The following is a 21,135-nucleotide window of genomic DNA, read 5'->3' as shown; positions in this document are numbered from 1 at the left end:
ACTCTGTAGGTTGTCCTCACTAAACATGACAACAAAAATACAAAAATAAAAACTTTACAAGGTAACAGATGAACTGTTACCCCAGAAACTTCTCTTAGAATACAGCAACATCAAATTAAAGATTCAGGGGACTTCACTTTTGTAGTAAAATTGAATTCACAATTGATAACTAGTGTAGCACAGGGAAGTCTTGAGGAGTTACATAGTATGGCCCAACAGCAAAAACGGCATTTGATCTCTTTATTTATTTATTTAAAATTCTCTCTTTTTCACACTGTTCTAAAGATAATAAATAAAATTGTTTCTGAGTTTACATAAAACCACACAAGGAGAACTTTATGAAGTCCTTTTCAATACTCTTTTTACAAGTTGTCCAGTGAAAATCTTAATTAACAAAATAGGAGCTCTTTCGTACAGAGATGCAAGTTTATAAATTAAATTTGAGAAATGGGCTGTCTTCTATGGCTACTATGTCCTTTGGTAACCTTATTCAATAAACTAGACAAACAAAAAGCTTCGTAGGACTTCTTGGGGGAAATCAGAATCCAATTTCCCACAAAGGAACGTGTCTCCTTGCTATTCCCTGTCAATCCACGCAAGAAATAAGTTAAAATCATAATGTTGACAGGCAGAAAACTTACATATATGTCTTGGTATGCCCCCAATATTTTCACACGAGGACTGATAGTTATATGAAAGGTTATGTATTTATAACATTTTGTATGGGATGAAATTGAGGACAATGTGATGCATTGTCATTCTTGAATGATATTACTATACACACCATCTGTGAATAAGATTGGTTTGAAGGTAGAGATCCACATGTATACTGTAACAATTTCCTTCAGCATAGCTGTGTTAATGCAATAAAAAATTTGTAAGCAAGCGGATGGTTTTTGTCGTTGAATGACACAACTTCTTCACAGTTACCTGTCTAAAATTTAGTTTAAAGCATGTTGATCCCAGTCTCTGTCTACAAGACTGGTGTGAGCATCATGCTTGTTAATTACTAGGCAACTCCAACGGAACAAGGTCTGTATGGTGCGACTTAACTCTGTGAAGCAGGTGCTGCCCCACAGGGACAAACTGGCTTTCCCACATTTCTCTTAACATTTCTGGAAGGTTTGATTCCACAGCATCTAATTCACTTGAATCAAGAGCAATATCCTCATCTGAAAAACAGTTAAACAAAACAGAATTGATCTCATTGGTGATTACTTAACTTGTGTTTTAATTTGTCATCTGTTAAATGGCCATTGTAACTAAACCCAATTTCAAAGGATGCTTTAGAGTCACACTCAAATTTGTTCTCAAAAGATCCTAACCTTCATTACATCTTTGTATGTTCAACATTACAGTAAACTGTATAAGTTTGTACTCAAGCTAAGTGGCCCAACCTGAGCTTATCCTGGTTTTCATTGCATGTAGTGACCAGGAGTATTATTACTCCTCCCTCACAGTATACCCCTGGATGGAGAGAAGCACTGAGAAAGTAAAGGTTTTCACCCAAGAACACAACACAATGATGCCGCAAGGTCTTGAACTTCAGACCTCCTCCTCAGAGTTCAGCCTAGTAACTATTACACCACTGCATCTCTGAAAAATTAACTCCCATACTGTCTTATAAAATTCACAATCCTTACCTAAATATTGTGCGAGAATATCCATTAATTCTAGTGCTTCCTGGTCACCAAATGTTTCTGATGAGCTGGTTATCTTGTCACTTTGAAATGAGAAGAAAAAAAAGTAATAAAATATTGAAAACTGTATTCTTTACTTTCTTGGTCATCACAAGCTCAGTTGTGAAAAACAAAGCAAATAAAATTTCAGGTTTTGCTTCTATTATTACTATTAAAAAGTATGAATGGTACTAATGGACCTACCTATAGTTCCACAGGATCTGGCACACCATACTTGACAACTGCCAATCATGTTTACCAAAGTCACGTAACACATCAACCAGTCTGAGAGGTAAAAACAGGTTATCCTCATATTAGTCAGGTTATGAAAAATTTTAAAGGATGCCACAACATGACTGCAATTAGGAGAAGAATCTAAATTGAACAACTTACTTTTTAATTCCATCTTCCTCTTTCAGCTTTGGTTTGATATTCTCATCAATCATCAGGTTAATTAGCACACCGCAGGCTGTGAACACTGTTTCCCTCTCGCCAGCATCCAATAGAGCAATCATGATTTCATCAACTAAATAGTCAAAGGTGGTGAAAACTGTAACCTCAGAGAGTGATCTGTAAAACTTCAACAACTAATGTGGACAGAAAGGTAAAAAAATCTGTGTCATACTTGAGTAAAATAAGATGTCAACTTTTACCTTTTTGCTCTGCCAATAAAGTTCTCACTTCTTTTGTTCTAGAAAAGTTCCCAAACACACGAGTTGCTTCCACCATTGCATCCATGTTCTCCGGCATTAACAACGAAATTAGCACTACCACAGAGTGAGAGAGAGAGAGAGATATTAAAACAATGCAAGAAAATTATACATCATACATAAACATCAACCACATGAGACATGGAACTACATATTTAACCCTTTAAGTCCCACTAGTGACCTAGACAAAATTTCTCCCTACACTACTGGTACAATATTTTTAAGTGGACTTGTAAGTAGTAAGAATAAAAAAAAATATCAATTGGGGATTACTGGTTCATCCAATTTCAAATTCTCCAAACTAACATCATATGACTTGTGTGGCAGACAGAAAGAAGAATAACTAATGATATCTTGGGAGTTAGAGGGTTAAGGCACTCTCAACAAAAGCACAGACCACATAAAAAAAGGAATAGAACAAAACCATATTTGCTTGTTTGAATCCAATCCACACAGCACAAATGATTTTCTTAACTTTAACTGTCACTATTCTGTGACTTTTGATGATTTCAAAAATAAGTTAAGGGGGTGCATTTCTAAAGGAACGTGGTGCTGCATCTGTTGGGGGAGGGGACTATAAGATAATTTGAATTTGTCAACTGAGTTGATAATGGTAACTAGCCACCCTAAAAAGTTTCTAATAAACAGCTGTGAATATATGAAAGTCATATATTTGAACTGCAGATAAAGACATGAATATGAAAGCGATCTTCACCAGCTTCCAGTTGGCTTGTAAGCTCAGTTGGTAGAGCACTGTACAGTATCACAGAGGTCATGGGTTCAAATCCCGTACAGGCCTGAATTTTTTTCAGGCCTTCTTTTCACTACTGCTTAAGAAGTGTTCATAACTGCAAAGATCACTTCATTCAAAGTTTCTTAAGATGACATTTCAAGCATTAGCCCTTCATCTGGATGAATAATTTGCTTTGATGATGGGCTAACACTCAAAGTCAGATTTAGACACTCTTTACAATAGCCAATTTCTATTTTCAACATGGTTGATATTAGACCAAATTATACTTGTATTTCAAATAGTTAACTTACTCTCTGTGATTTCAACTTGTCTCTGCTGTACAACACTTTCAGCACTATTGTAGTAAGACAGATTGTTCAGAGTTGATACTGTGTTCAGAACAAGTTCTTCGCTGACAAGTGCATCCTTTACATCTGTAAAGATCCAAAGAAAGTAAGAGATAATCCTATTGACAAACACCTGATGAAAAAGGGGTTGGCATGATTAAAGGTTATACCTTTTCTCCACTGAGTGAACTCACCAAGAATCTGGATTAAAAGGTCAACTAATGCTTCATTAGCAGCAATCCCTGCACCAGCCTCTGCATTGATTGATAAGTTGGCAATTACTCTGATAGCCTGAAAGTTGAATTTGGTTCAATAAGATGACATTGTGTGCAAAAAAATATTATGAACTTTGCAGCATGCATTAATTGGATAATGATACACTTCTACTTGAAAAGACCTCTCCCATGTGTACATTGCAATTTGCAGTCAGAGAAATAGCAACAAAAATTTGAATTCTCCACATATAATGTCTTTGTTTACTCTATGAAATATTCTATAAATTGAAACAAAACAAAACAGAAACCTGTCACAAGGCATGAGTTTTCTCCCCACACAAAAATTAAGATCTTCCCTTCAAACTTTAGGAATTTAATAACTCCACAAAAGTTGACTGTATGCCCATGCCTGCTTGGCGGAAAAAATTTTAAAAAAACCACAAAATTTCACGATTTCCTTTTCTGCCAGGAAGTGTAACATGCAGTTGAGCTACAAGTCCCAACCAAGATTTGTGACATCTTTCTTCAATCACCTTACTCTGACTGTGATATGATTCAGAACACTTACCTTGATCAGCACATCTTCATTCTTGTTAAGACCTTTGTTTTCTCCATTAAGCAATTTTTCATCAGCTGTGGGCCCATTTTTCAGCACCTTGTAACAATTGAAATTAATTAAGTACATGCACTAACCCATTATTGATCCATGACCTAAGCAGGCAGTCTACTGATCACATGCAAGAAAGAGAGAAACTCAACAAGGTCCAACATATGTTTAGTCTAAAACTGAATTTCATGGTGCAAAACACACCATCTTGTTTCAATAGAGCAATTTTCAACAAAGTGACAAAAGTAACTCAAGATTGTACTTTGTACTTTGATTGGTCCAGAAAACTTGTCCCATCTTCTCAGCCAATCAGATGCTAAATAAAAAGCAATAGCGCTTTCCTGTACTTCAGGAGGTTCATTTGACATGTTTTCACTTTGAGTTCCCATTGGCTTATGTTCTGATTGGTCGCTCGGATGACTTTTCATTAGTTTCAGTTTTTTGACTCTCAATTGAAAACTGGTCTAAAATACAAATTACAGTAAAAGTACATGTAACTAAAATTACAAATTCCACACCTCCAGCTCAAGGTTGAAGTATGACTGCATGACAGAGAGTAACACAGCCATAAATGCTTCATCAAAGAAAATGGCTTCTCTGACTTTCTCACTCTTAGATGTTAAGTTACCAAGAATGAAACAGACCCGGACCACCAATTCCTGCAAATTTCAGGACAAAATAAGAATTAAGTTATTTTTCATTCAGTACTGTGTGTACATCATTTCCTCTGCAAGAATATTTGTGGTGGTCCAAGAGAGAAAAAGAAGTACTCTGTTATTCAATTGCAAGTTCAATTTTTCAAAATGTGAACTCAGTTGATTAAGCACTAGCATGCATAAGATATTTTGCATTTTCTCATTGTAGAGACACTTAACCCTTTAACTCCGAAGATCTTATTAGCAATTCTCCTTAAGGGGAGAGGTTAAGGGTTAAACAAAGAGCCTTTCACCTGTTTCTTTTCATAGGCTGATAGGATCTTGCTCAGTGCTGGAAGCCAAGCAATTGAGTCGACCAATTCACTGCAGCAGTCTGTGTACAGTGTTAGTTTACTATAGATAAAATAAAAAACTAACATTAGCCTATGAAATAAATTTAGAATTCATAGCCAACATGACCCTCACATGAGCTAAAAAATTGCTGACACACAATGAAAGAAATTCCTGCTTAGGAACAAAAGGAACTTGAATGACTTGTAAATCTTCTTGGATATGTAAGTGTTCAACATCAGCTAATAGCTATTTGCTTTAAAAGAAACTTTTGCAAGTTAACCCAGTGGCCCCTAAGAGTGACTAGCTTTAATTTCTCCTCCTAATAACCACCTCAAATTGTAAACTAAGGTCACAAGAAAAAGGAAATGATTACCAACTAAAGAAGCTCTTGATTATTGAACAAACTCTCCTTGTCAGCATGTACAGAGAACAGTATGGAGAATATGCATGCTGATGTAAGAGTGAAAAAGCCAATCAGAACCACAGGTCACCATCTGTATCACACATTTGTAGCAATTGCAACCTCACCTCAATGCACGGCATACATTCCACACCACTTCACTGTCAGATGAATATGGTCCCAAAACTATTGCCAAGTTTCTAACTACACATGTGCTAACAAACAGCTCTCTGGCTCCAGAGACATCAGCAAGGTTCCTTAGTGCTCCAGTTACCTGTAGAGAAGCCTCAACATTTGGTCAGAGGTATTTTAACCAAGTTTGAATTGACTGTAGAGTAGGCAGTAAGTGTTTCTGTTAGTATCTCAAACCAAGATCCCAAATATGCTGTTAACCCTTTAACTCCCAAGATCTGATAGTCAATTCTCCCCTCCAGCTATTACATATTTACTTTTAAATTAGTGATGAGAATTTGGTGTTAGATCAAGACTTCAACTTCTACTTGACATGTTTGAGTATTCCCATTACCTGTTGGCTGGATAATGTATGGATATTGCAGGAGAAGTTAGATGTTCATCACTTCTGAAGTTAAAGTGTCAATTCAAACTATAAGCCGCAATAAAAACAAATGTCAATAATAAAATACTAAGAATAATCTTTAAAAATACCTGAACCAGCAAACTGGCAAACTGTGAATTCCCTTTCATAGTCATTAACACCTGTCACAAAACAAAAATCAGACACCACATCAAATTTTGTTTCATTTCTAAAATTACATGAGACAATGATGCACAGTAATGTGAACTTAGTGATGGTAACATAATTATAGAGTCAGAAGACTAGCTTCCACCTACTATGTAATAAAGAGAAAACTGTTCTCTTAAAGGAACGTATAAATGTATGATTCTCAGAATGGCCAACAAGGATTGTCAGTGATAACCCTTTATACCTTTACATCAAGGTATTTAAATTCTCCAAACTCTGCTCTTAACATTTCTTTTGGTACTGACGAGTAGAATTTTTTTAACAACAACAGCATCTTAGCTAGGTGATCATTTCCTTTATTCTGGTGATTTTAATTAATGCGTTACTGTAAGGAGAAATTAGATGTTGGTCACTCTTAGGGTTTAAAGGATTAAAAAGAGGGTTCTAAAAGACACTATCAATACATTAAATTTACCATATCAAAAAGGACTAAGAAGAAAGGAAGACACTACCACTGATGAAATGCCGAGGAATTTTTATCAAAATCACCAAGATCACCTGGTAAACTTACATCTTTACTTATAGTGTCAAGAATTTGTGCTAAACCCTCAATGCCATCCAGAGAGACTAACTCCTTTTGAACTGTGTGATTATTGCTTGAAAGATGTTTAATAGCTCCAGCAGTGTAAACTAATGCATCATGGTGATTTCCTATTTCACAGCTTTTCAAAGTGTCTACCAGACTCTCTGGAAAAAAATGCAAAGCAAAATTCTGTTAACTTTTAAGATTTTCTGCAAAAAAATAAGTTGCACAGCTGCCAGTACTTAATATACTCAACTGGTTTATCTGATACATATGCATTATTGAGCAAGTGTGAGGTCAAGATGGCTGGATAAAAGCCAAGTTCTTTTTTGCATTTTTAAGGACCTAAACTTTGTCTCAGTCCATAAAAACGCAAGAAAAAAGAAACAAATGAGGCAAATATCCAGCCATCTTAACCTAACAGGCTTGTTCAATAAAGGATTCAGTGTGTAGCAAAAATGTCTTCAATGATAAGAATCAAGAATTACCTTTTTATTTTGAGAGCTGGGAAGAAAGCCCACTGCTTTTGTAGCACAATAAACTTACCAGAGTAGTTCGTGTTTTCTTTGTTTTGACTGTCTTCTGCTGCTTTTTTTCAACTTTATTGCCAACATTGTTCAAAAATTATTAACTGATTTTTCTTGCGCTGGATATGAGTGGGCAATCCCAAAAACAAAAAAAGCAGAAGCTTCTGCCCAGAATTTTAACCACTACAAGTTCTTACAGATATTTAAATTGCACAATGGAAATAAAATTACACTGGGCTCAACAACCATTCTATAAACAACCAAATAAAAGGTTCTCATCTTACTTAAAATGTCTTCTTCCAGAAATAACTGATCATTTTTCTCTGTTTTTGCCACTTTGTAAACCACCATACATACATTGGTTAAATTGTTACCAGTCACCTTCATCTACAATGAAAGAAAATCAAGAAAGGTTGAAAAAAAAAAATGACAAGGTTATTTCATCAAAATCTCAAAGCAGAAGCAAGGTAAACATAAAGTGATCAAGGCAAAAGGCTCATCCAACCAGAACTTAACCCTTTACACTCTAACATCAGTATGCATATTCTCCATACTGTTCTCTATAAATTTCCTATGGTATTTAACAAGGAGAATTTCTCATTAAAAAATCAAGAATTTTTTTATTTGGCCATCATTTCCTTTCTTCTCATGACCTTAACCCTTTGACTCCCAGAAGTGATTTACATGCAACTTCTCCTTATAATTTATACACATTATCCCGTAAACAGGCGATGAGAATACTTAAACTTATCATGTCAAAGTTGTCATCTTGATCTAACACCAAATTCTCATCACTAATTTAGTAGGAAAAGTCTAACAGCTAGAGAGGAGAATTGACAATCAGATCTTGGGAGTTGAAGGGTTAATGTTCAATTCAAGGCTGACACTATGAGGAGGAATTACATACAATATATGATTAATTAAATTTGATTAATGGGTAGGGTGCTAGCCCATCCCAGGTACCACTAACCACATGTGCAAGAGTTTTCAGCTCACCCCTCCCTTGTGGGGAGGACTGTGCATGAGTTACTTGCATATATGGACTTGACCATATGCAAGAATTGCAAGAGCAAGAAACTGTTTGTGAGGGAGATAAAACCAGTTGTTTACAGTGAGATTTAAACCGAGAAAAACACAGTGTATCATCTGGTTAAGAGTATTTGTAAATGTCACCATGTCCACCAGTATTTCATCAACTCTCTGTGAGTCTGTAACACTTTACTGAATACCCATAGGTGGAGATAGGCACTGTAAGTAGCCACGTCATCCAGGGGGACAAAGATTGCGGCATACAGTCTGTGATTAAATTTTCAGCCTCACATTGAAAAATCATTAAATCACTCACCGCAAGAATTAACCTGCCAAGTCTTAAAAGCAACCTTGGGTCACTGAGATCCAAGAACTTAAAAACTGTCCGTAAAATTTCTCCTCTTCTTCTTGCAGAAAAACTTCCACTGGCCTTTCCAATTAGGCCTTTCTTTTCTAATGCATTCCATAATTTTAAACAGTCTTGACACAGTTCTTTCATATTTTTCTCTGCAAACCTTTCCTCCATTTGAGTGAGAAGTGGCTTGACATTCTCTTCATAGTAAGAGACAAGTTCATCTTTTGGTTTATCATCATCTGCTTGAGATTTTTTCCTCCTTTTATCACCACTACCACTCCTCTCTGCTGATTTTTTCCTTCGCTCTGAAGATGAACAACTCTGAGCATCAACTTGTTCATTTCCAACCCCAGTAGGATCACCTCGCTCCAAAGGACCACTTTTCACACGAGTGACAGAATCAATAACAGGAGAGCAGCGTTCTTTCGGTCCACTTCTAACTCTCCTTGAACTAACTACATCTTTTGACACTGTTGGTGGGGTAGGGAATATTTCTGATGAGGTACGCCTCAGAGGCTCACCCATATGAGGCGGAGTGCCAGAAAAAGACCCCCTTTTTGGAGGAGATGGAGAAAGTTCTGCTCTTGCATCTCTGCCTTGTCCTAGTGCAGCTTTACGAAGCTTCTGGCTGAGTTTTTCAGCATTTAGGTCTTCACCAGAACCTGACAAAGATGATCTTAGGGGTCTTCTGGATTTACCCATGGGCTAAAAGAAATAGTTTTTATTACAATACAGCTTAAGTAATCAAACCTTCACAGATATTGCAAACCTAGATCCCTAGCTATAATTTCTTGGAGGAGTGCTGTTATTTTTAACTGTCCTATTTTCTCTTGTGCAATGGAAGACAGACATGAAAATTATAAAAATTATGTCCATGGTCTACTCACCACACCAGAGGGTGGGGAGGGAACTGGTGGCCCTGGAAGCTGTGGAGCATCATCTATAGGAGTTAACCTCCTCCCTGATGGAGGACGCGAGGATTCTCCTTCAGACTGGTAGCTACCTAAGCTGTAAGAAGGAAGTTTGCAGTGGCTTAAAATGGTTTTATTTCTTAAAATCAATAACTTGAAAGATTGAAGCTTCAACATTTCATTTGTTGGTTTTGCATTGTGCTCATTCCAACTGCTTTCTTTAGAATATTAAAATTATCTGCACATTTAAAAATGGCTGAATTTTTCTGTCCTTCCTTACTCAAGAGCTACATTGTCATTTCTTGATCACAGGTTCTTTAAATTAAATAACCTCTTTCTTTCCACTTTTGGTTAACCAGTAATGTACTACCAATGGTATACATGTAAATGGAGTGAAGAATAAACACAACTATCTGAAATGAATTTAGCAAACCTCATGAATATATATCATCATGATCTTATTGTACAAATTGCTGAGTATAAACCAGGTGCTACCACATGCAACCCTTAAACTCTTGGAAGTGATTAACATGTAACTTCTCACTATAATATCTACACATTATCCAGCAAACACATAATAAGAATACTTAAACTTATCAAATGACCCTTAAGTTCCCATACAACTATTTGATACACTTACTCCCTACATCTCAATATTGACACTTCTTTTCACATTATTTTAACTATGAGAATTTAGTGTTAGGTCAATCGATATCTAATAGTTTTATATTTTTCTTTCCTCTTAACTTTTTTGCTTAACAATATATTACTATTGAAACGAGAAATTAACTTTTGATCCCTCCTGAGATTGAAATGGTTGAACCCTGGTCTACGTTGTTCTGGGGTTGGATAATACTTAATCAAACCAATAAATCAGAATCTCACAGGTGTAGAGATGTTCGTTTCAACACTTGGCTGAAGGACAGTGTTTTTATGCAACTGGTAACCATGTTCACCACCTAACAACTGGGAACTGTTATTAACTAAAGGTATTATAATCATCCTTGTTCAATTCAGATTTCAGAGGAATGACCTTCAACCCTGATATCCTTAATAATAAATTGTTTACTTTTGCATGTAGAGAATTACCCTATGGTTTTAATTGTCCCACAAATTTCTAGACAGTTTCACACTCTTTGATCAGGTCTTTTGTTGATGTTTTAGTTAATACAGGGTAAAAGAGCATTTTTTGCACCTTCCTAAGCCACACAAATTAATTTCCGTCAACGACTTAAACACCTGTGTGCAAAGCGTGGTTACTTTTGAACTGTTTGCTCTCAAGAATCGAGAACAGGTCATAATGTTTGTGCATATTCGAAAACAACTACAGAATTCGAATTTTGCGGTCAAATATCAGCCATTAACATCCAAAGACCTCATTAAAGCATATTCTGACTTTTCAATTTACTATATTTACAATAAACAAAACTATAATCAGCAAGAATAATAATCTACATTTGCAAACAGTTCTGTCCCAAAAATAAACATTCGTAAGCTAGTCGGTGATGAAGTGCTGTCAAAAAGAATGAAGCACGATTACCTGAATGCAGACGGCGGCCTTCCTTCGTAAGGCTTCACAGCACTTCCTCTGAATAATGTTCTATTGGATTCTACTGGTGTAAAGGGCCTTTTCGTGTCCAAAGGACGAAGGGAAGTTCTAGCCTCAGAGATAATATTTGCACTCGTTTGCCCGTCGGTCGCATAGAATGGCCGGCTGGAGGTTTTCTCGCCTCTCCGCGATTTCTGCGCTGGTGTTGGATCCATCAATGCCTGGAAAAGTTCAGCTACATCCTTCCATCTATGAAAGGTAGACACAATATCATGAACATCGTCAAACGATATTTTGTAGTTTCCATATGTTCAATTTTTCCTTCGTTCCTAAGAACGCCTTGGCCGAAACTCGGTAAACTCGTTTTCGTGCTTGAGCCTCGTTCCTGCGTTCGAATGCGACAGAAATCTTTTAAGTCAGCAGTCGTAATTTTCAATTAGAAAATGGCGGGAGCATACGGATCATTTAGGCAGCTCGAAGACAAACCATGTTCTGCTGAAATTCTCTATCAAAAATGGTCGCCAAAGATGGATTTGCTGGCTCTTGTGACAGTCGAGGGAGAAGTTTGGTTGCAAAGGTTGTCGTGGAAGCGAGTGTGGCTGATTTCCGCCGCTGAAGGTCGAGCTGTATCTGTGGCTTGGAGACCGGACGGAAAAATCTTAGCTGTTGCTTTCATTGATGGGAAAATCAAGTTATTCGATATTGAAAACGCTGAATGTGTTCACAAAACTGAAATAGAATCGACGCCTATGTCCTTAGATTGGATAGAAGAAGGAAAAGAGAAGGTGTCAAATGACGAATCAGCTGAGAAAAATTTGCCGTTTTTCGTGGAAAAGTCAGAACTTTATCTGCCTTCGATTTCTCATCTACCAAAATCCACAGGAGCTCTGTTTTACAAAGAAGTCTCACAAGAGGGCTCAGATGATCATAAAAAAATGAAGTGTCTGCCTGACGAGTTGAGCGTGTTAGCCATCGGCGATGATAAAGGGAAAATTCATTTATTTCTCTATGGGATTTTTCTCTGTGCTTCTCTTAATACAGTTGATGTCTTGCCAAAGCACTCTGAAAGTGAAGTCATCAGTATCAGTGTGTCGCATGACTTAAGGGTGCTCTCAGCTGTTGTCAAGACATCTGTCCCAGGATCTGATAAACAAGTGGTGACACTGATATTGTATGACTCTGGGTTACTGTCATCAAGGTGTCTTGAACTTGCAGTAGTTGCCAAGAAAATGGGTGAGGTCACCAACTTGATGGATTACTTCGATAACACCTTGCAGGCCATGTCTGATGCTTGGGAAGACATACTTCTGGAAATGGACACCAAGTTGACAGAGTTTGCTGCTGAGCGTTTGACAGCTGGCTCAAGTGTCAGTGGTGAATTTCTGACATTGCTCACTTGTGGTGTGACCAGCCCTGAGTTGCAGACTTTCCTTATCCATGATCTGACAGAAAAAGGCCTCAAGAAGCTTGGTCATAGCATTGAAAATTCTTATTCTAGTATTCAAAATTTGGCACTGAAACACTTACAGTGTGTGGCACAATCCCTGCTGTTTCATATCACGGAGATACATGGAATGTCACGATGGTTTGAGCAGTTTGGTGAATTGGGTCTTTCTGATTTTGACATCCAAGCGGCTGTATCAAGTCTTGGCTCCATCATGTTGAAAACACAAGAGCTTGTCTTAGTAATTGAAACCAGCCTCAAGAGCTTTAAAGCATTCTTTCAATGGCTTTACTATATTATACTGAGTTTGTCTGATGCAGAAATTCCAGACTTTGTGAAACAGAGAAGCCAGCAAGAAATCATGCTTGTATCAAACTTCATTCAAGATCAGCTTGTGGTCAACAGTCAAGGAAAGTTTACCTTGGAGAGAGTTGGCCAGTACTTTGATCCAAAGCCACTTACAGTGAAGCCTCCATTTGGAAACAATGACTGGGCCAAGTTTGTGGAGAATCATCCAGCACTGAAGTCAAGTCCATTGCTGATACCTGATGAGTCAACAGAGTCACTGGTCATTCTTTCTGGGAAGCTCCATGGACACCTTAAGAAGGTTTTCACTGAACCAATTAGTGTCATTAGCAAAGCTATCTCTTGTTGGAACTGTTCTCCACTCTATGAGATGAGCAAAAGTGAGCAGTCACCCTTTTGTTTAGCACAGATAGGAGGTCCTTTACATCCACTTTTGGTCTTTCCTGATAGAAATAAACTGTGTATCATTTCTATCAAGGCGAATGAGCACAGATTGTTTTTTGCAAGGATTTGTGTTGATCATTTACCATGTGACACTAAAACAATGAAATACTCATTCTTGCATGTCATGTTCTATGACTCTGAGTATTTAACTGTTTTGCTTCAGCAACAGGAAGTTGATGGCATTAGTGGTGATGATGATGACAGTGAAACAGAAGGGACATCAATTTTGGCTCAAGTTCCTTATCAATTCCTTGATGATAAAGACTTTGTAGACATTGCTCAAGCAAAGCAGACATACATCAATCAGTTATCTCAACCTCCAGGAATTACTGTAGGGTCAAGAATTACTCATTATCGAAAGCTGATTGGCATGAAGGCTGGGTCTTTGGCTGTCAGTGGAACACGTAAGGTGTCATGTGTATTGTCAGCTTCACAGAGAAATGTTCGATTGTTTGATATGGATGCCGAAGATGATGAAGCAGATGATGATGAACCTGAAAATGAAGAATTAGATAATGCTTTTGAAGAAAAGCAGTGAGAAACAGCAAGTCTTTAAAAAAGCCTAATACTATAATGTTTATTTAGCTTTGAAATTTACGCAATGAATGGTGACCTTGTTTGGTTGCCATAGTCTTCCATTATTTATGCCAAATGATCCAGAACAAAATATATAGAACCATAAACTTTCCAGTTCATATTTTCTGATGAACATTTGTGGAACTTAATAGCTGTAAAGACACCTTTATGTTACATCTAGGTGAATATTTGCACATTGCTAAAGTAGTTTACTTTATTGACTTCATTAAATTTATCCCCTCTAAATTTTCTAATTATTCTGAATTAACAGCTTAATACTTGATGCTCATAAGGCCAGCTGATAATGGGGTGGAATTGAAAGTTAAATTAGGCCAAAACTTAAAGGAGAAAATTTGAAGCTACGCTAGACTTAACAAATATGTATTTGTTGGAATTTTCCCTGTATTAAAGGTGATTTTTCTTGTATCTCTTTTCAAAAGAAAAACCTAGCTGATATATCAAATTTTGAATATTCCATTTCACAGAAATTCAATTTGGATGCTATGGTGTTGCATTTGTAATAATGACCTCAGGAGAAGTCTTGTTAGGGCTTGTACTGATGTGAAGATAAGCCTTGGAAATAAACTGGAGACCCTAAATGGCAAAACAATGCTTTTGTACCATCTGAGTCAGAGTAGCCCCTGAAATTTAGCTATGCATGTGCAGTATGGAAGACTCATCAAGCCCCTATATTCTCTCTATTTCACCATTCCTTCTTGACTCATATCCTTGTTATTCCATAAGCAATTTTATTATAGGAACAACTCTGATAGACTTGCAGGAAACGAACTAGCAGTTAGATTTACCACCTTGGGAGTGAAGCTAATGTGGAGCAAAGGGTCTGAATAAGAAGAACTTCAGGGATTGTATGATAACTACGCCTTCTTAACCACCAAAAGTGATAAGTAAGTAATTTCTCCTTACAATATCAAAACCCTGAGATTTGTTGCAAAAATCAAGTGAACTCTTAGGGCCCAGAAAGAAAGGTGAACGATTTCTGGAGCATAGTCATGGCAAAAAGTTGATTTTATATGTGATATCAGTTAAAACAATCTGGTAAGAGCTATCTACAATATGGCCGTGTCCACACGTCACGTAGCCAAAAGTCACCGTAACATCACACGAGCAGAACAGTCTAAACCAACCCCGTTCCCAAGGTCCGCTCGGAGAGAACGAGAGAGGACCCTGGGAATGAGGTTGAGTTTGGACTAGAGTCCAGCCTCCCGTGGGTTGAGACGCAGATTGGATCATTTCCTCTCAAGTTTTTGCTACAAAGGTTGGAACAATGGTTACTAAAGGCAATCTTTCCGCTGTGCTTCGTAAAGTTGACGATCTTAGCTTGGTAAGAAAGCATGCTATTATAATTCCTCTGGCATTCTAAATCTATGATCTCGAAACAAATTGTTCGTTCTCCTTTCACAGGAAGAACGCCCTATCCCACAACCTGGCAAGGGCGGTAGGTGTCTCTAAACTTTTCACTTTGTCTCCTCGATTTTTCCTTTCTTGAAGCAATTTCTTGCGTGAAACAACGCACTCGTAGCTGCTTATTGATTTTCCTCTTGAATTACCTTAACATTCTCTCCATAATTACATTATTATTGGAATATAACGCTGGATGATCTACAAAAAATAACCAATACGAGGATCAGTCATGTGACGTTGTGAGTCACGCAAAAACAGGCAAAACAACTCGAACATTTAAGACGACAAGGCGAGGTTAGATTTGTCCATGATATTCTCTTCAACTGGTCTCGTAGTTTAAAATACATTTTTCAAGGCTAAATTTCAGAATACCCCGCAACTCTGGTCCGCCTCACTTACATGTGTCGGGAAGCTTTGAAGATCGAGGCATAACACAACAGACGCTATTCTTATTCAATGACATGTAAATGAGTTGCGGGGTATTCTGAAGTTGCTCCTTTTTCAAATTATACTTCAGTGCTTAGAATTGATTTTTTTCCGCAAATTACATGTTAGAAATTTTGAAATACTTTTTTTGGACAAACTATAGAGGTGCAAATTCAGATGCATGCAGTTGGGATCTGTGGTTCAGATGTGCATTACTGGAAGAAGGGAAGAATTGGAGATTTTATCCTCACAGCACCCATGGTCCTTGGACATGAATCAAGTGGAGTGGTATCTGCTGTTGGTGAAGGGGTGACACATCTTAAAGTTGGTTAGTGTGATGAGTTCTCCAAGGGACAAGATAGTTGAGAAATTTTATTCTAATTACAGTGCAGCCAATTCAGTCCATGTCATCAAGTATCAGCCCCATTTGGTTATGTTTTTTAAAAGAGTTTCTTATTAGCATATAGATGCTTGATATGTCAGTACCTACGCAGAATAATTTAATTTTGTTGCATCACTGTGTTAGGTGATAGAGTAGCTATTGAACCTGGTGCTGGTTGTCGTCAGTGCTCATTCTGTAAGGAAGGACGGTATAATTTATGTCCAGACATGAAATTTGCAGCAACTCCTCCCATTGATGGTTCACTCTGCAGATATTATGTTCATGCTGCTGACTTTTGTTTCAAGTAAGTTCATTTGGTGCAGACATGTTGCAAATGAAAAAAATGTGTGTGTGTATTCAAGATGCACAGCAGCTACAGCTTTGTCATAGTTACAATGGCATGGCTGGGGGAACAAGGTTTATTACCATTTCTTCTGAATGGAAGTCAACACACTGAAGTTGACACCTAGCGTTTTTTCAAATTGTTTTCTGATGGTTCAGTAATACCCATTTTTACTCCTTAGAGATATTGAGAGTGGTGTACCCTGCAAGAGACCAGAACATTATTACCTTAGCTATTACTGTAACTGAGACTTGTCAATCCTAAGTTTAGTGCACTTACAATTTAGTCTTGGTGTTTCCCATTTCTTAGCAACATTCTAGATATATCAAGTCCAAGGGGCCAGTACAGTTTTTTTTTGTTTTTTTCAGAATACATTTTGACAAAAAAATTTTACTCCCAAAATCTAAATTTCTTATAATTCTAGATCTCAAAATTAGGAAACCTTCAGAGGATGCTTAACCCTTTCACTCCCACAAGTGACCAAGACAGAATTTCTCCTTACAATATCAATACAATATCAAGCAGGCAGGTGATGAGAATAGAGAAGAATATCAATTATGAGATTATTAGTTGATCCAATACCAAATTCTCAGAACTAACATTATAAGAATTGTATGGCAGATAGTAAGGAGAATTACTAAATAGATCTTGGGAGTGAAAGGCTTAATGCACAAATCGAGTATCAACATGATGTCTTATATTTACTAATGTTCATCAAAATTAAGAAGAAGGAGATCTAGTCAAAGTAAATCTTTGATTACTATCAGTAACGAGTTATTTTTATCCAACTGTTTTGGATGATAAACAGCCCTCCGGGTTTATCAAAATACGGCACAACTTGTAAAAATACTCAGCAATACTACACACCAAAATGTATATTTAGATATATATATGTTAATTAAAATCAAACAATCTATGGAAAAGTTTCTATTGAGTATAATGGAGCAGAAGTATCAAATAATTTACCAATTGATTTAAAGGAATCAACATTTTATCTCAAATTCAATAAAACTTTAAAAACCTGTATTCAGCATAAATTATCAAAAATGGGACCCAGAAATTAATTAATAAAGATAAAAATAAAAATGATTCATTTATTAATTAATAAAGATATTTGTAATAACCATTGATTTTTTCTTTTTGCATATAATTTTATTACTTTAAAATTATTTATATTCCATCTGGATTTCTGATGTCATATAAATTTTGAATTATACTATAGAAAGGGAGATCTTTGTGATAGCTTTAGTGAGCTTGCCTAAGTTCTCCTGGCTTTGTTATGTTAGAATAATTAACAACATGATGTCTTATGTTGTGATGGGCAAATAAAATATGCACCACTGCAAAAACTACATTTCAGTGATTTTATTGTGACAGTAGTGAAATTTGTCTGTTTAGACTTCCAGACCATGTTTCATTTGAGGAAGGAGCTCTTCTAGAGCCTCTGTCTGTTGCTGTACATGCATGTCGCAGAGCAGGTATCTCCATTGGAAGCAATGTACTTGTTTGTGGAGCAGGTGAGAATATTATAAACTAGTATGTTGTGAAAGTAGTGTGAACATCATAAATTGACTTTCTTATCATAGATTTTAGTATCGGTAGTCCTTTGTTTGAAGTATTGTACTGTGGAACATCATATAGAAAAATAAAGGATGGGTTCATGTGAATCGTGTCGATGTTTGAATGAATTTAAGCCAAATATTTCCTTTTTGAAGTTAATGGTTATGTATCCAGTATGATAAGGAAATACAGGTATTTATCAAACTAAAAACTGGTCTAAAATTATTTTTGACCATTTTGATTTCATTATTCTTATCATTACAGGTCCCATTGGTTTAGTTAATCTCTTGACTGCTAAAGCATGTGGTGCAAGTAAAGTGGCTATCACAGGTGTGCACTGTTCTTAGATATTTATAATGCTCTTTAACCCTCTATAATCAATTCAAAATCAAGTTTACAAGTGATGAGAACAAAGAAAAATGTTACTTTGATGATTATCAGTTGATCCAATACTAAGTTCTCCGAATTGAAATCATTAGAATTTTGCTACAGAAAATAAGGAGAGTTACCATTGAGATCTTGAGAGTGAAAGGGTTATAACTTTAATTTATTTCCACCAGTAAGAAATTCTCAAGTATGAAATTATCACACTAGTCATATTGCGAGATTTGAAAGAGTAACCAAACAAAAATTGTTCAAACTTAAAGGTGATTTCTTCCTAAGGGAGCAAGGTTTAATCTTTTTGCACTGATGATCTAATGTAACATTTCAGATTTCATTAGTTATCTTTCTGATAAACAAAGATGTAGAATACAGGTATTTAAATATAAACTGAATATCATATTGCTTGTGTTTCATATAGATATTGATGAGGGTCGACTGAACAAAGCCAAAGAACTTGGTGCTGACTATATCTTCAAAATAGACCCCAGCAAAGACAGCCGTGATATAGCCAAGGAAATTGAAAACAGCCTGGGTGCTGCAGATCAAACCATTGAATGTACTGGAGCTGAGTCAAGCTTCCATACAGCAATTTATGTATGTTTTATTCAACACCTGAACTGGGATACTGTGATAATGTAGAAAGTGCAGGTTGGGTAGTTTCAGAACTGGAAGAGTTGAATGGTTTATAATTACAGTAGTTTTAGTCCTTGTCCTTATCCTGTTAACCCTTTACACCCTTACACTAGTAATCATTTTCTCCCTACTGTTGTCTTTACTTTTCCTATAGTACAGATGAGGAGAATTTGTCTGACAATCAGGAGCTTCTATAATTGGTGATCATTTCCTTTATTCTCACAACCTTTATAGTTGATTTAAAGTTGATACTGTAAGGAGACATTAAAAACCAGTCACTCTTAAATGTTTTAGGGTTAATCTTCTCTATTTATTTTAATGCCCTCTGTCATGCCCTTGTGTGTGTATGTGGTTAAATCTGTGTTACAATCTTTTGCCTCAGTCCACTCCCAATTCCATTTTCAATCCAATGCAGTTTCCTACATGTCCATCTCCACATTTATCTCTATGTCCAATTTTTATGGCAGCCTCAAGCATGCCATCATGTTTTCTGTGTTAATATAATGAGTTACCACCCTGTGAGCACAAATGCAATTTAAATTTTTAATCTACAGGCGACAAAGTCAGGAGGAACACTTGTGGTTGTTGGAATGGGAAAGCCAGTTGTTCAATTTCCTATTGTTGATGCATTGGTTAGAGAAGTGGATATAAGGGGAATATTCAGATACACTAACTGGTTTGTTAAAAAAAGAAAAAAGAGATTTAAATGATACATTCCTCTCACTTTCTCTTCCCTCACTAAAAGTTCTCTTCACTCATCCTCTCTTTCAAACTGAACCTTCATGCTATGCTCACCCAACCCCGCCCTTCCACTGGTCACTTCTTGTCTTCCCTTCCTACCCTCCCTTGGTTTGTTTGTATCTATTTGTCTACCCTCCTTGCAATTGCCCCTACTATTTCCATTTCATTTCTCCTCCTCTTTTTAATCTTCACAACCAACTTTTTCTCCCTTTTTGTTCCACTACATACCATATCATTTGGATATAGCACACCACCTATAAATTCACTTTAGTTAGCTTCTGATCTTTTCTTAACTATTATAATTGCATTTTATTTAATTATTTTATAAAACAGTTATCCTGCTGCCCTTGCATTGGTTGCTTCTGGGAAAGTAGATGCCAAACCACTGATAACACATCACTTCAAACTGGAGCAATCACTTGATGCTTTTGAGACTTCAAGAACTGGTGCTGGAGGAGCTATAAAAGTTATGATTCACTGCAATGAGGGATATCAGATTTAATGAAGAAACCTAATATATGCCAAACTGTTGTCTCAAATATGTATAAAGGTTTTTTTCTTGATCTAACACCAACTTCTTGCAACTAATTTATATGGAAGGTAATTTAGTGTTAACAACTGGGTTGAAAACGTAAATTAGCCATCATAAAGGGTAAAAAAGCTGACGTTTCGAGCGTTAGCCCTTCATCAGAGCGATTGTAATCTATTGTAATCGCTCTGACGAAGGGCTAACGCTCGAAACGTCAGCTTTTTTATCCTTTACGGTGGCTAATTTACGTTTTCAACCCAGTTGTTAACACTAAATTACCTGCTATACTCTCCCACTGACGCAGCACCACAGTTTCTTTAGAAACTTACCCCTTTATTAATTTATATGGAGATGTGTAGCCACTAGAGGGGAGACTTAACATTCAGATCTTGGGAGTTAGAGGGGGAAACATTGGAAAACTCATGCAGAAAGTACAATAGTGAGTTTTAAGAAAATGCATCCAGGGGCTTAGCCAGCTTTTTGACTTGTTGTAAGCCTGTTATGAAGGAAAGCTCAATTTTTGTTTCAACTTTTATCATATTATAAGTTAATATTATAAAAGTCAAGCAGGGAGAAAAAATTGTAGGCCAGGGGCTACAGGCCTACAC

General features: G+C 36.6%; 3 protein-coding genes across 4 annotated transcripts; 2 read left to right on the top strand and 1 right to left on the bottom strand.

The window, feature by feature from the left end:
* Positions 1-237: 237 nt before the first annotated feature.
* On the bottom strand, positions 238-11,685 carry LOC131793646 (armadillo repeat-containing protein 2). Its single transcript, XM_059111085.2, has 17 exons — positions 11,329-11,685; positions 9,765-9,885; positions 8,839-9,582; positions 7,778-7,880; positions 6,955-7,130; positions 6,347-6,397; positions 5,809-5,954; positions 5,241-5,340; positions 4,810-4,950; positions 4,253-4,339; positions 3,664-3,760; positions 3,434-3,556; positions 2,333-2,446; positions 2,073-2,205; positions 1,884-1,964; positions 1,644-1,723; positions 238-1,172 (listed from the first exon to the last, which is right to left on the bottom strand). The coding sequence occupies exons 1-17, from the start codon at positions 11,550-11,552 to the stop codon at positions 1,003-1,005; spliced, it is 2,691 nt and encodes an 896-aa protein (XP_058967068.2). The 5' UTR covers positions 11,553-11,685; the 3' UTR covers positions 238-1,002.
* Positions 11,686-11,753: 68 nt separating this feature from the next.
* Positions 11,754-14,691, top strand: LOC131793682 (anaphase-promoting complex subunit 4). The gene has a single exon (XM_059111134.2). The coding sequence runs from the start codon at positions 11,781-11,783 to the stop codon at positions 14,067-14,069; it is 2,289 nt and encodes a 762-aa protein (XP_058967117.1). The 5' UTR covers positions 11,754-11,780; the 3' UTR covers positions 14,070-14,691.
* Positions 14,692-15,332: 641 nt separating this feature from the next.
* On the top strand, positions 15,333-20,634 carry LOC131793683 (sorbitol dehydrogenase). 2 transcript variants are annotated; one of them, XM_059111135.2, is made up of 9 exons: positions 15,333-15,449; positions 15,530-15,563; positions 16,119-16,283; positions 16,482-16,641; positions 18,079-18,197; positions 18,505-18,570; positions 19,043-19,218; positions 19,812-19,933; positions 20,332-20,634. In XM_059111135.2, exons 1-9 carry the CDS (start codon positions 15,393-15,395, stop codon positions 20,498-20,500), a joined length of 1,068 nt encoding a protein of 355 aa, XP_058967118.1. In that variant the 5' UTR covers positions 15,333-15,392; the 3' UTR covers positions 20,501-20,634. The 2 variants fall into 2 exon arrangements, with proteins under 2 accessions (XP_058967118.1, XP_058967119.1); XM_059111136.2 differs by lacking the exon at positions 15,530-15,563 and having other exon boundaries at positions 15,339-15,449.
* Positions 20,635-21,135: the final 501 nt, after the last annotated feature.

The sequence above is a fragment of the Pocillopora verrucosa genome, chromosome 9 (genome assembly GCF_036669915.1).
Source record: "Pocillopora verrucosa isolate sample1 chromosome 9, ASM3666991v2, whole genome shotgun sequence".
Classification (NCBI taxonomy): Eukaryota; Metazoa; Cnidaria; class Anthozoa; order Scleractinia; family Pocilloporidae; genus Pocillopora; species Pocillopora verrucosa.
This window is presented reverse-complemented; position numbering and strand designations above follow the sequence as displayed.

Excerpts from the sequence above, each read along its gene's own strand:
- LOC131793646 (XM_059111085.2), bottom strand. The coding sequence starts at position 11,552 with ATGGATCCAACACCAGCGCAGAAATCGCGGAGAGGCGAGAAAACCTCC. Across the intron at positions 4,340-4,809 it reads ACTTCAACCTTGAGCTGGAG|GTGCTGAAAAATGGGCCCAC; the intron begins GTGTGGAATTTG and ends AATTGTTACAAG. Across the intron at positions 2,447-3,433 it reads ACAAGTTGAAATCACAGAGA|TGCTAATTTCGTTGTTAATG; the intron begins GTAAGTTAACTA and ends ACTCTGTGGTAG.
- LOC131793682 (XM_059111134.2), top strand. The coding sequence starts at position 11,781 with ATGGCGGGAGCATACGGATCATTTAGGCAGCTCGAAGACAAACCATGT.
- LOC131793683 (XM_059111135.2), top strand. The coding sequence starts at position 15,393 with ATGGTTACTAAAGGCAATCTTTCCGCTGTGCTTCGTAAAGTTGACGAT. Across the intron at positions 15,450-15,529 it reads AAGTTGACGATCTTAGCTTG|GAAGAACGCCCTATCCCACA; the intron begins GTAAGAAAGCAT and ends CTCCTTTCACAG. Across the intron at positions 16,284-16,481 it reads GGTGACACATCTTAAAGTTG|GTGATAGAGTAGCTATTGAA; the intron begins GTTAGTGTGATG and ends TCACTGTGTTAG.